At 43.1% G+C, this 14493-nt stretch overlaps 1 protein-coding gene across 14 annotated transcripts in view; it reads right to left on the bottom strand.

Moving 5' to 3' along the window:
• plekha7b (pleckstrin homology domain containing, family A member 7b) overlaps positions 1 to 14493 on the bottom strand; it is a 636198-nt gene that overhangs the window by 187208 nt on the left and 434497 nt on the right. For 11 of the 14 annotated variants that reach the window (XM_038808072.1, XM_038808076.1, XM_038808066.1 and 8 more), the window contains one exon: positions 13114 to 13225. The exons of the other annotated variants lie outside the window; for them this stretch is intronic. In XM_038808072.1, coding sequence (XP_038664000.1) covers positions 13114 to 13225 — 112 coding nt within the window. The remainder of the gene's footprint in view (positions 1 to 13113; positions 13226 to 14493) is intronic. 14 annotated transcript variants of the gene reach the window in all.

The following is a 14493-nucleotide window of genomic DNA, read 5'->3' as shown; positions in this document are numbered from 1 at the left end:
CCCTGTAACTCCATAACCCATAGATCATAGAATTTACAGTGCAGAAGGAGACCATTCATCCCATCGAGTCTGCTACCTAAGTCCACTCCGCCATGTAACCCTGTAACTCCATAACCCATAGATCATAGAATTTACAGTGCAGAAGGAGACCATTCAGCCCATCGAGTCTGCACCGGCCCTTGGAAAGTGCACTCCATGTAAGCCCACACCTCCACCCTATCCCCGTAACCCCACCTAATCTTTTTGGACACTAAGGGCTATTTATCATGCCCAATTCACCTAACCTGCACATCTTTGGACTGTGGGAGGAAAGCGGAGCACCAGGAGGAAACCCACGCAGACACTGGTTAAATGTACAAACTCCACACAGACAGTCACCCAAGTTTGGACTTGAACCTGGGTCACTGGTACTGTGAGCAGCAGTAATAATCACTGCGCCGCCCCAACATTACAGACTTAGATTACCTCCGGTTGATGAGCAGGAACTGGTGGTGATAATCAAGCAGGCAAAGACAAAACTAGCAAAATTGGGAACGAAACAATTTTTCAAGTCCCTGCCCAAATGTATATATCGAGTGCTGGGTCTTTTGGGACCTCCAGCTATTGGGATACAGGTCTGTCCTAAATTCAGAACCAACATAAATGCAGCAATATATCTGCATTACCAGCTGTCATTCAATTTTTATTTGCACTATCACCCCATTTGAATGCAACAATTGATTTTTTTAAACCTGGCTAGAACCTTAATGAACATAATTCACAGTTTTCAGTTAATACTTTGCAGCACAATGTCAAAGTGAATGTTATTTTTATAACTTTATATCGCAATATTCCATTTTTTGTCTATAAAATGCTTTGCATTGATTAACGGTACCATTGTGGATAGCACAATTTCTTCACAGCTCCAGGGTCCCAGGTTCAATTCCGGCTTGGGTCACTGTCTGTGCGGAGTTTGCACATCCTCCCAGTGTGTGCGTGGGTTTCCTCCGGATGCTCCCGTTTCCTCCCACAGTCCAAAGATGTGCAGGTTAGGTGGATTGGCCCTGATAAATTAGCCTTAGTGTCCAAAATTGCCCTTGGTGTTGGGTGGGGTTACTGGGTTATGGGGATAGGGTGGAGGTGTTGACCTTGGGTAGGATGCTCTTTCCAAGAGCCGGTTCAGACTTGATGGGCCGAATGGCCTCCTTCTGCACTGTAAATTCTATGATTAAGGGCCAAAAAGTGTACATAAGATGATATCCGCTGTTTTGTATTATAAATGAACAACTCTTAATGGCAAGGAGAGAACAGGTTTTCAACATGAATAAAATTTACACCAATAGTTACCCAATATGTTGTTTATTTTATTGGAATATTCCTTCAGGATCGGAAGTGATAATGCACTGTGCTATGATCTCTTTGGAGAACATAAGAAGAGGAGAAGGCCATTCAGCCCCTTGGGCCTGTCTCCCATTCAATGAGACTTTGGCTGATATGTGACCTAACTCCATATACCTGCCTTCGGCCCATATCCCTCAATATTGTTGCTTAACAAAAACTTTTCTATCTCAGATTTAAAATTAACAACTGATCTAGCTTCAACTGCTGTTTGTGGGAGTGAGTTCCTAACCTTTACCACTGAGAGTGCATAAGTGCTTCCTAACATCTCCCCTGAATGGTCCAGCCCTCATTTTTAGACTTTGCCCCCTAGTTTTAAAATCTCCAACCAGTGGAAATAGTTGATCTTTATCTACCCTGTCTTTCCCTGTTAAAATCTTGACTACTCTGATCAAATCACCTTTTACACCCCGTTAAAATCTTGATTACTCCAATCAGATCACCCCTGACACCTGTAATGTGCTTTTTCAAGAATCTGAAACCCTGATATTTATTAAATGAATAAAGGCATTAGGAATGTTGCTAAGGAAATGAAGTTATGTTAAATATATTAAAAAGCACAATTAAGACAGTGGTGTAATCATGCAAAACTCAAGCCACATACCTGGCAGCAACCGAAAGATTAACTGCTCGATCTGAATACCATTTCAAAATTACATATAAGGGCTTAGATTTTGTGGGCCTTCCGCTTATTCTGGCAACGTTTTCCCTTCAAATCCCCTCCAATTGACCCAGGGTTGTAGACGCCCCAGTTTAACACAAGAATTACTAATGTCTCCAACCTAGCTACCTCGGGTCAGAACCTACCTGGCTTTAATATTCTTTAGTACTAGGGTCTTGTATCTTAAACTTTCTCCTCTCAGCTTGGCTATCCCTAAATACCAGACTCACTGTTAGGAGACCTTCTGTTAACATGCAATTTAACTTGGGGTGGGGAGCTGCCATTCCGTAAGGCAGGGACTCACTTTAGATACCTTGGGGTGCAGGTTGCCCAAGATTGGGGGGGGGGTGCTCCGTCGGTACAACATTTCTAGTTTGGTGGGAAGAGCGAAAGCTTATCTGGCAAGGGGGGATGGTCTCTCTGTCATTGGCGGGTCGGTACAAGTGGTTAAAATTAATGTGCTGACGCGATTCCTGTTTATTTTTCAAAGCCAGCCGATTTTCCTGCCAAAGGCATTTTTTGGAGATTGAAGGGATGATTACCTCGTTTATATGGGGAGCCAGAATTGAAAAAGTGCTACTACAGAGAGGAAGGCAGGCAGAGGGTTTGGGTCTTCCGAACCTGATGTATTATTACAGGGCAGCGAATGTGGAGAAGGTGCGGAGCTGGGTCAGAGGGGTTGACTCTCAATGGGTCAGAATAGAGGAGATTTTGTGTAGGGGGTCGGGATTGAAGGTGCTAGCGACAGCGCCGCTCCCAACGGCCCCGGGGAGATACTCGGAGTCCAGTAGTAATAGCTTTGTTGAGAATTTGGAGGCACTTCGGATTGGGGGCAGGGGCAACCATAGATTTGAACCAGGGAAGTGGGATGGAAATTTTTGGAGATGGGAGGAGAAAGGAATGAGGACACTAAAAGATTTATTTCTTGAGGGTCGTTTTGCAGGATTGAAGGAGCTGGGAGCGAAGTATAGGCTGGAGCAGGGGGAAATATTGATACATGCAGGTTCGAAACTTTGCCAGAAAGGAGATACAGAGCTTCCCAGTAGCGCCAGCTTCCGCATTGCTGGAGGAGGTGCTGACGACAGGGGGACTGGAGAATGAGGTAGTATCAGCAGTTTACGGGGCTATTTTGGAGGAGGAGAAGACGCCACTAGAAGGGATCAAGGCAAAGTGGAAGGAAGAGTTGGGAGAGGTTATGGAGGAGGGGTTCTGGTGTGAGGTGCTCCGGAGGGTCAACGCCTCCACCTCGTGTGCGAGGTTGGGGCTGATGCAGCTGAAGGTGGTATAGAGCGCACCTTACAAGGGCAAGGATGAGCTGGCTTTTGAGGGGGTAGGTGATGTGAGAGAATGTTGCGGCAGAGGCCCTGCAAACCACATTCATATGTTTTGGTCCTGTCCAAAGCTGGAAGATTACTGGAAGGAGGTGTTTAGGGTAATCTCTAAAGTGGTGGACGCAAAACTGGACCCGGGCCTTCGGGAGGCCATATTCGGGGTGACGGACCAGCCGGGGTTGGAAACGGGTGCGAAGGCAGATGTTGTAGCCTTCGCCTCATTGATCGCCCAAAAGCAGATCCTGTTAGGGTGGAGATCAACCTCCCCACCCTGTGCCCTGGAGTGGCGGGGGGGACCTGCTGGAATTCTTAACACTTGAAAAGGTCAAATGTGAACTGAGGGGAAGGATGGAGGGTTCTACAATTCATGGGCGTTATTTATTATGCATTTTTGAGAATTGGATTACATCGAACATGTGTTGGGGGGGGGGGGGGGAACTGTGTGTGTTAATGGTGACTATGGGTGATTCCTGATTCCTTTTTGTCATTTGTTTATGTTAACATGCGGGCCAATGTCTGGGGTTTGGTGGGAGGATGGGATCGTTGTTGTTGATATGGGGATTGACATTACATTCGTTACTGTTTATTGTTGGGTGTAAATTTGGGAGAAAATGTGAAATTGGAGAATAAAAATATATATATTTTTAAAAACATGAGATTTAACTCATTTAGCCAGCACACACAATTTCAGTTGAGCTCTGCTTGAAATAAATGTTTTCCTGCAGCAAGCTTGTACCAAACAAAAAACCCTGCTCGAGACCAGAACCACTTCCACAATATAACCACCCCTTTAAATAACTTTTGTTCATCTTCTTCCTATTTTTAATTGCCTAGGCTTTTGTTATATGATCAGTTACTCGCAGCCAGGTGCTTTAAATAAATCTTCCAAAGGAACAAAGCTCTTAAAGGGACCATCACCTTTGCATAAAACACAGCTTTTTCTCCCCAAAAGCAAATGGGACATCACAACTGAAAATAAATTGATGCTTTGAATGTTACTGTATTAAATTGACAATACTTTGACCAATAACACTACATTTATGGAGTGCAACCATTTTCTTTATGATGTACAGCTTAGATAACTTAGACTAAATATTTGAAAATGGTGACAGGTTTCTGGCTGGCGAGCAACACATTCTCTATAAAAAAAATGAAGGTGACACTCAAAATACTGAATTTTTGTGAACCAATTTTGGTGCAAAATTAAAACATCCAGGAGGCAAGAAAAAAAATGCTGTCCTTCAAGGAGTCAGCGTTAAAATGCTGCTGTTATCTCAGCAGGTTTGATCTAGTTTATAGCTTCTGCCATGAGACATTTGAGAATGACCAGTCCATAAACTGCATTCAAAAAGGTTATGAATATGTTATTGATTGAACCCAAGTTGTTCAATGACTTCACCACTGACTCAGCGGGTACATTTACAGCCCAATGTGGTCTTCAACTTCCAAATCCATGACCTCTACCACCTAGAAGGACAAGGGCAACAGATGCACAGGGGCAAAAAGGTAGCTCAGCACCACCTTTTCAAGGGCAATAAAAACGCAGACTTAGCCTGCAATGCCCATATGCCGCAAAATAATTTTTAGAACTCAGAAAGAGGATCCCATGTTCGACCTCCATTTGTGCCAGGTTTGCTAGTTTCATCATGGATGCCACAATAGGCCCAAGCACAAAGCCAAAAACAATCCCCAGTTCTCTGTTCCTTGTTGTGTTATGTTATTGCCAGTAACATAAGCTGCCACTTGATATAGGCTCTGCTGAAAGATGCTCCAGACTCGGAGATAAGTTTAACGTATTTATTGAATGATCAACAATGCTCTTCAACGAGTTCGACGCTCTACTAATCTGCATCTAGTAACTCAGTCTATTCTGCTAACTATACAAGCTTGCTCTCGACCATGTGCCAGGGTGTGATGTTGCTGATAATCAACCCTGTCCTGCTCTCTTGGTTTCTGCCGGTGGAAGAGGCAGAGCCTGTGTGCCTTGTCCTTTTTATAGTGGTCGTGTAGTGCCCCCTTTTGGTAATGCCACCTCTGGGTGTCCTGATTGCCCATTGGTTGTGTCCTGTTCTAATGACCCATTGGTTGCATGTCTGCATGTCATGACATCTCTGGTGCTTCCTCTAGTGGTTACTTAGTTGTAGTGTATTTACATTAACCCCTTGTGTATACAGAGTGATGCACATCACTACAGTCCTGATCATCGTCCTGTAACTGCTGCTATGGATAGGTTTCTCATAAAAGCAAAATGTAGCCCCGTGCAGTGTTCTTCAAACCCGGGGGTGCAACCCGTGGGTGGGTCATGGGCGGGTGGTCTGGAGGGTCGCTGAGCCATCCTTCACGGTGCTCCTGATCGCTCAAATCCCCACGCAGCAGCCGGCTTTTAATAACGCCAGATGCAAGCGGCCTTTAAAATGGGCGCGAACATGTAGAAAAATTCAGCCGCATTGCGCATGCGCGCACGATCATTGGCGGCATGCTCAAAACAATGCGCATGCGCGCTGATGATCGAACGCACATGCGCAGTACGACCACTATTTTTTTTTTAACAGTCACAGCTTTTCGTTTTGTTTTGTTCGGGGGGGTTTTTATTCAGTTTGTTCATTTATTTTATTCATTAAATTTTTATTTTAGTCATTTATTTTATTCATTTTTATTTTTTCATTTATTTTATTCATTTTTTTTACAAGTTCGGGGGGGGGGGGGGGGGGGGTGATAGAATTTTACAGGAAAAAATTGCCAAACTTTGGACAGATGGAGACTCCATACTTTTCGACACCGGAAGGCTTCACCTTCATCCAACAGATTCCATTGGAGGAGCATGTACGAGGGCAAAAGGGACCCAAAACCATTTCCTCCATTTTATCAGCAGCAAACAAGGTAAGAGAAAACGGTGGGTCGCTCAGGCCGGCCGGCGTGGGTCGCGAAGGTCGGCCGGCGTGGGTCGCGAAGGTCGGCCGGCGTGGGTCGCGAAGGTCGGCCGGCGTGGGTCGCGAAGGTCGGCCGGCGTGGGTCGCGAAGGTCGGCCAGGTTGGGTCGTGAAGGTCAGCCAGGTTGGGTCGCAAAGGTCAGCCGGCGTGGGTCACGAAGGTTGGCCTGGTTGGGTCCTGAAGGTCGGCCAGGTTGGGTCCCGACGGTTGGCAGGTTGGTAAAAATGGATCCCCAGAAATTTTTTTTTAAGAATACTGTGTCCAGCTTCAGTAGGAGAGAAAAGTGGAATGGAAAAAACATTGCTACATTTACTGAGCACCGGTGGCATGAGGCAGACTGTTTATATAAAAGCTAATCTGTATTTTACCATTGACTGCACATTGCCCCTCCTGTCAATGTAACCCAATAATCCATAAAGCAGCCAGAATACTCATGCAAACACCAGATCAGCAGCAAAACTTCAACGTCTGCAAAACTTAGGTGGCTGACATCATAGAAAGCATTTTATGCCATCTGTGATCTATAGGTCACATCAACTCAAATCCTCTGTATTGAAAATGATCTTTGTAAAACTGTTGCCAATTATCACTTCCTATTGTCACAATTTTGCTTGTCATGAACTATGTCCACATTTCCCATGTAACATTTTCACACGATAATCACACAAGCTGACCACTTGGCTTTGTGCCAAGTCAATGAAACATTTTCAGTAACTTGGACCTAAATTCACCACCATTGCAATGACGACAAACTTTGCAGTATGAAGGATATCACCCACTGTGAATGTGCACCTGAACCACTTCAAAATTCAGGAGAGCCTATTTTTGGGTAGTTATGGCAGCTGCCCGAAGTGGGTGCAGGCTTCATTTCAACAACAAAATGAAGTTCTGCACCCATCGCTGGAGCCTTTCCTGAAGGATTAGAAACTTTTAATTAAACATTTCAATTCCTTTTTCATGCTGTAATCATTGGTGGTTGGGAAAGCAGCCTGCAGGTAAGCTTTTTAAGAAATTAATTATCTTTAATGCAGTGCCTGGAAAGTACCAAACTAATATTGCAGAGGGTCCACAGCTACTTCCCACCCGTAACCGTTTCCTTTACACCATGACCAAAATTGCAACGGCAGTTAGCCCACCTTACTCATGATTTCTACTTCTCCCTTTTCTGAGTATTCACATTTTCAGTTCCAATGAAGGATCTGCACCTAAAACATTAACCAGTTCCATCTCTTTACTGATGCTGAGGACCAAACCTCCCCAATCGGAAATCTATTGTTCAGAAAGACCAGTTGTCTGGAAATCTTTCGAGAAGACCAAAGACTATTCGTATCACTTTCTACAGGACTTGAGCGAGACTTGAACAAGAATGGTACCATATGGATGAGTAAAATCATTTTTATTCAGCTTTATAATGCTTTAGCACTGCTTTATGTTTCAGGTAAATATTTATATCTCGTGTTTTCCAATTCACAAACTTGTGATTAGATTGAAAGGTCGAGGCTTATAATATTGCAGATAATTGCTGGTTTAGCTCAGTTGACTGGACGGCTGGTTCGTGATGCAGATTGAGGCCAACACCACGGGTTCAATTCCATACCGCCTGAGGTTATTCATGAAGGTCCCGCCTTCTCAACCTTCCCCTTCACCTGAAGTGTGGTGATCCTCAGGTTAAATCACCCAGTCAGCTTTCCCCCTCAGGGAAAGCAGCCGATGATCATCTGGGACTACGGCAATTTTAATAGCGCATGGGATTAGGGGTCGTGTATTGAGATGGATAGAAAACTGGTTGGCAGACAGGAAGCAAAGAGTAGGGTCATTTTCAAATTGGCAGGCAGTTACTAGTGGGGTACTGCAGGGATTGATGCTAGGACCCCAGTTATTCACAATACATATTCATGATTTAGAGGAGGGAACAAAATGTAACATCACCAAATATGCAGCTGACACCAAGTTGTGTGAGAAGGTGAGCTGTGAGGAGGATACGGAGATTCTGCAGTCTGCTTTGCACAATTTGAGTGAGTGGGCAAATGCAGTATAATTTGGAGAAATATGAGGTTATCTATTTTGGTAGCAAAAATGAGAAGACAGACTATTATCTGAATGGCAATAGATTGGGAGAGAGGAATATGCAACGAGACCTGGGTGCCCTCGTACACCAGTCACTGAAGGCAAGTATGTAGGTACAGCAGACGATAATGGCAAATGGTATGTTGTCATTCATAGCGAGAGGATTAGAGTACAGGAGCAGGGATGTTCTGCTGCAATTATACAGGGTCTTGGTGAGGCCACACCTGGAAGGTCTCCTTATCTGAGGAAAGATGTTCTTGCCCTAGAAGGAGTGCAGTGAAGGTTTAACAGACTGATTCCTGAGATAATGGGCCTGACATATGAGGAGAGATTGAATTGGTGAGGATTGTATTCGCTGGAGTTCAGATGAATGAGGGAGAATCTCATAGAAACCTATAAAATTCCAACAGGATTAGACAGCGTGGATGCAGAAAGGATGTTCCGGATAGTGGGTGTATCCAGAAACAGAGGTCAAAGTCTGAATATACAGGTAGACCATTTAGGACAGAGAGGAGGATAAGTTTCTTCACGTAGGAGTGGTTGGCCTGTGGAATTTGTTACCACAGGAATTAGTTGAGGCCAAAACATTTCATGTTTTTAAGTTAGATACAGCACTTGGGGTGAAAGGGATCAAAGGATATGGAGGGAAAGCAGGATTAGGCTATTGAGTTGGATGGTCAGCCATGGTCATAATGAATGGTGGAGCAGGCTCGAAGGGCTGAATGGTCTCCTCCTGCTCCATTTTCTATGTTTCTAATAGCAAGTCTGAGGATAGGGATAGTTTTAGAAACCTGCAGAAGGCCACCAGAATGTTGATGAAATATAAAAAAATTAAAAAGCTAGAAATACAATAACAGATTGTACAAGTTTTTGAAGCATATGAAAAAAAAGAGTAGCTAAATTAAATATTGGTACGTTAAAAACGGAGACAGCAGAAGTAATCGTAGGGAATGAAAAATAATGGAGGCATTGAACTAACATTTTGTGTCTGGCTTAACAGTGGAAGATACAAGTTACATACCAGGCACGAACAATAACCTAGGGGTGAAAAAGAGTGAGGAAATTAATATCAGCAAAGAAATTGAATTGGAGAAAATTGAGAGACAAAATTTCAACAAATGCATGGGACCTGATGTCCTACACCCCAAGGGTCTAAAAGAGATATTTGCATAGTTGGTGGATGTGCTAGTTATCAATTTCCAATATTCGTTGCATTTGGGAACTGTCCCACAAGATTAAAAGTTGGCAAATGTTGCCCTCCGTTCTTGAGAAGCAGTGCAAGAGAAATCAGTGAATTACACACATTTTAGCCTAACATAATTCGTTGGAAAAATGCTGAAATCTATTATTAATGTTTGGATAGAGATGGATAAATTTCTGATTAACAATAACGTAAAGGGTGATGGGGATAGTGTATGTAAGAGTCATTGAAGTGTCTGATCAGCCATGATCGTATTGAATCGTGGAGCAGGCTCGAAAAACTGAATGGCCTACGCTCCTGTTCCTATAGTCTAATGTATTCAAAAAGCACAGTATGATTAGAAGTTAATATGGTTTTACTAAAAGAAAATCCAGTTTGACAAATTGAATTTTTTGAGGATGTAACTCGTAAGGTAAATAAAAGGGAACCAGTAGATGGAGTACACCTGGGTTTTCCAAAGGACATTTGATAAGGTACGACACAGATGGTTAATAGGTAATCATGAAGTTGGGAGTAATACATGAGCATGGGTAGAGGATTGGTTAATGGACAGGAAGAAGAGAATGAGTTGAAGTGGAGCATTTTCCAGTTGGTAGGCAGTGAATAGTGGAGTATCATAAGAATCAGCCCTGGGACCTCAGCGATTTAAAATCTATATTCATGACTTGGATGAAGAAACAGAGTGATGTATCGAAGTTTGTTCATGATCGGCCACACTTGGAGTATAATGTTCAATTCTGGTCGTCACACTACCAGAAGGATGTGGAGGCTTTAGAGAGGGTGCAGAAGAGATTTACCAGGGTGTTGCCTGGTATAGAGGGCATTAGCTATGAGGAGCGGTTGAATAAACTCGGTTTGTTCTCACTGGAATGACAGTGATTGAGGGGCAACCTGATAGAGGTCTACAAAATTATGAGGGGCATAGACAGAGTGGATAGTCAGAGGCTTTTCCCCAGGGTAGAGGGGTCAATTACTAGGGGACATAGCTTTAAGGTGCGAGGGGCAAGGTTTAGAGGAGATGTACGAGGCAAGTTTATTTTACACAGTGAGTAGTGGGTGCCTGGAACTCGCTGCCGGAGGTGGTGGAAGCAGGGACGATAGTGACGTTTAAGGGGCACCTTGACAAATACATGAATAGGATGGGGATAGAGGGATACGGACTCCAAAAGTGCAGAAGATTTTAGTTTAGACGGACAGCATGGTCGGCACAGGCTTGGAGGGCGGAAGGGCCTGTTCCTGTGCTGGACTTTTCTTTGTTCTTTATTTTATATTAAGCTAGGTGGAAAAGTAAACTGTGGGGAGGGCACAAAGGTTGTGAAGATATATAGACAGGTTAAATGGATTGATCACAAGGTGGCAGATGGAGTGTATAATGTAGGAAATGTCCAAAAGAATAGATAAGCAGAATATTTTTTTTAAAGTGAGAAACCTAAAAGTGTGGGTGTTCAAATAGACTTGGGCATGCCTCTATAAAAAAATGCAAAAAGTTAGCTTCAAGCACAGCAAGCAATTAGGAGGGCAACTGGCATGTTGGCCTTTATTGCAAGGCAATTGGAGTACAGAAATGAAAAGTCCTGCCACAAGAATGCAGAATTTTGGTGAGACACATATCTTGAATACAGTGTGCAGTTTTGGTATCCACATTTAAGAAAGGATTGCATTGGAGGTGGTACTATGATTCACTAAATCAGTCCCTGGGATGAGGGGGTTGTCCTATGATGAGAGGCTGAGTAAATTAGGCCTCTATTCTCTGGAGTTGAGAAAAATGAGAGTCGATCTCATTGAAACATACAAGATTCTGAAGGGAGCTTGATAGGGTGATTGCTGAGAGATTGTTTCTGCTGGTCGGGACGCCAATATGCGGGCTGGCTCTCAGGATAAAGGGCTGATCACTTAGGACTGAGATGAGGAGAAATTTCTTCATTCAAAGGGTTGTGAATCTTTGGAATTCTTTACCCCAGAGAGCTGTGGACGCTCCATCATTGAATATTTAAGGTCAGAACGGACAGATTTTTGGTCTTGCAGGCACTTAAGGGATACACTGAGGGGCAAATGTGGAGCTGAAACACAAGATCAGGCATGATCGTACTGAATCATGGGTCAGACTTGACGGACTATGTGGTCTACTCCTTTCTATTTTTTTTGTCTTGTATTCTCGGCACTGAACCCTGGATAGAAGAGCTTAGTTTCATTCTTAGCCTTCCGTTAATGCTGTCCAACGGCCATCAACCAAAGTTTCAGAATGCCCTCAACTACATTACAGAAGTAAATAAAGGCAAAACACGGTGGATGCTGGAAATCTGACATAAAAACATGATGTGCTGGAAAGACTCAGCAGGTCTGACAGCATCTGTGGAGAGGGAAATAAGCGTTCTCGTTTTCGACTTCTTCAGAACTGATAAGTCAAACAACCCAAGACCCCCTTAAAGCATCAGCATTCCGAGGTCACATGACCAAATTCATGCCTCCATCTCCCCCCAAATCAAAGGCATTGCCCCTAAGCATAAATATCTTACAAAATCTCACATTTAGAAGACTGAGGCACTACCCACTGTGCTAACGAGGCTCTACAATCTCAAATTCATAACAACCTTACATACAGTCTCATTTCTTCCCCAGGATCTTGTTTGTCAAGGATCCTGATGAGTCACACCGATGAACTGAATAATACTGCCTGTTCACTCAGCTTGCCTGCAATGAGATATATGGCAACAGGCATTACAAACTGCAGCACTTGGTTGGTTTTAGTATCTCCCGATCTCCAGAGTAAGCACTATTCAATTACTTTATATTGGCCCTGCCAAGCCGTTGGAGTGTCTTTTGATTGTGTGGCCTATCTTGGCAATGAAATAGGCAATTTGCAAGATGATCAATATGTATGTCTTCCTTCTTAATCCCAACAATAAACACTGTTGATTAGAGTATGTTTGGGAAAGCACTATAAAAGTGGTCCAATTCCAAATTTTATTTTCTTTATTTAAATTTTTATTTTCCTTTTCTTTCTCCCCCACCCAACCCCCTTTGCTCTCATAAAAACATCGAAACCTAGCTTGCATGAATTTAAATTTTCACACTGGTGTCCCTGAGCCACAGAAAATCTAAGACCGTTTCCATGAAGTTAATAGGTGAGATTTTAATCTATCACACGTTTGAGTTCTTTGGCTTCTGTTAACTCTTAAACACATTAGTGCTATCACCGTGTACATACTCAAACATTCGCTTGATTGGTTGGTAATGTCTTTCAGAAGCAAGGACCAGGGTGTTATTGGTGTTGTATGATTTCTTGAAGGCAGAGGGGAAAAAGCAGTTCAAAGACTTTTAGCAAATTATCGAATTAGAGCAGGTGAGGGTGCATCGCAGCTGATTCACCTGGCAACCACATACACAGAGTCCCAAAAGGCATTTTAGGACAGATACCCTAATACTGTTAATAAACAAATCGGAGTACCAGGGCGATTACAGTTGCTGAAAATTGCAGCAGGATGGACCATTTCACTGTAAGTATACTATTATTAATAAAATGAAAAGAACAACTCTCAACCTCACCTTTGAACCTGGAGCAGCGTCCACCGTGGATGTAGTGACTGCTGTGGAGGTCTCACTGATCATACTCTGTGGCCTTTGGTCTGTCTGATGCTTGGACATTTGAATATCTGGTCTAAATCATAAGGACGAGTACAGTCAATTACAGAGTATTTCCAAATTTCACACACGGTTGAAGAAAATACTGTCAAAAGCCTGTACTGCTGAAATCAACAGAAGCACTGAACAGACAAGTTTGGGGAATGTATGGATATATTCTGGTCGCTATTTACTTGATCAAACCTATTGCATCACTGCTTTGGAATAAAATATGAAGTGCATGCGAAGCTGAGAGCGAAGCCAAGCAGCAAAGTGGATCCTACAATTTAAAAAAACCAAAGCTTTTAATTTGCATTAAGCAATTGCACAAGCAGCTCAAACACTTCAGTAATGTCAGCATTATCCATCTGTTTTCATTATGTACCTCGGGTCTTTGCTCTAATTTCCCCCTAAGCTCCAAATACATGCTCACATACATTCTTCACTTCACTCCCGACTTCCCCAATGTATTGAAACCAAAACTCCATTTTATATCAGGATGACAAACCTTTGGGACTCCTCCTCTCACTTGGATATATTTCAGGTGCCAGCCTTGGTTCTGCATTACCCAGAAAAACTGGAGCCATTAAAACTGGAATTGCTTCAAAGCCTACAGTTAATCTTGAACTGACTGCTATGAACCAACAATTACACCAGGCCGCTCATCGTAGTCAACTGGCTTTGCAGCAATAAAAATCAAGCCCAAAGGAGACTCTTGAAGCAAAGTAAGCCTTCTGTCAACTTAATACGCAGTTCAGACAAGAGTTGGAAATCCTGGAATGCTTCCTTGCAGGTATCTGCTTACAATTTTAAAATATGGCCTGTCTTCTAGAGAAACTTTGGAAGCTGTTAAGTGAAACCAGGCATTTTCCTACACATGGTGAGAGTGAGAGTGAAAGGACTATTACCAGGAAATACAGAACATGAAAAATGTCAAGAGCGAAGAGGCCCTTCAGTCAGTCATTCGATTCATCCCTCTCTTATCCAATCATACCTCTTGGGATCCAGCAGCATTTTGAACCGCCCAAATCTTTTTGTCCCCTCCCCCCACAAATGCCAGCCGAACCTTTATCACTCAGAATTCTCAAAATCATTCCCAGAGCTATTCCTAACCATTTTAAAATGACGTCCACTCGTGCTTCTTCTTCCTTTGATCTATTTGAATATTTGGGATTATTTTATTCATATCAAATATTTTATACTAACACACCTCCAGGAGAGATACTTTCCCCTCTTGGATGAAGTGATGTGGAGAATAATCTGAAATATGATGTGACCTTAAAAAGGAGACGCAGGATTGAAAAT

Source organism: Scyliorhinus canicula, chromosome 9 (genome assembly GCF_902713615.1).
Source record: "Scyliorhinus canicula chromosome 9, sScyCan1.1, whole genome shotgun sequence".
NCBI lineage: Eukaryota > Metazoa > Chordata > Chondrichthyes > Carcharhiniformes > Scyliorhinidae > Scyliorhinus > Scyliorhinus canicula.
Note: the sequence above shows the minus strand (reverse complement) of the source record. Positions and strands in the feature narration are given on the sequence as shown.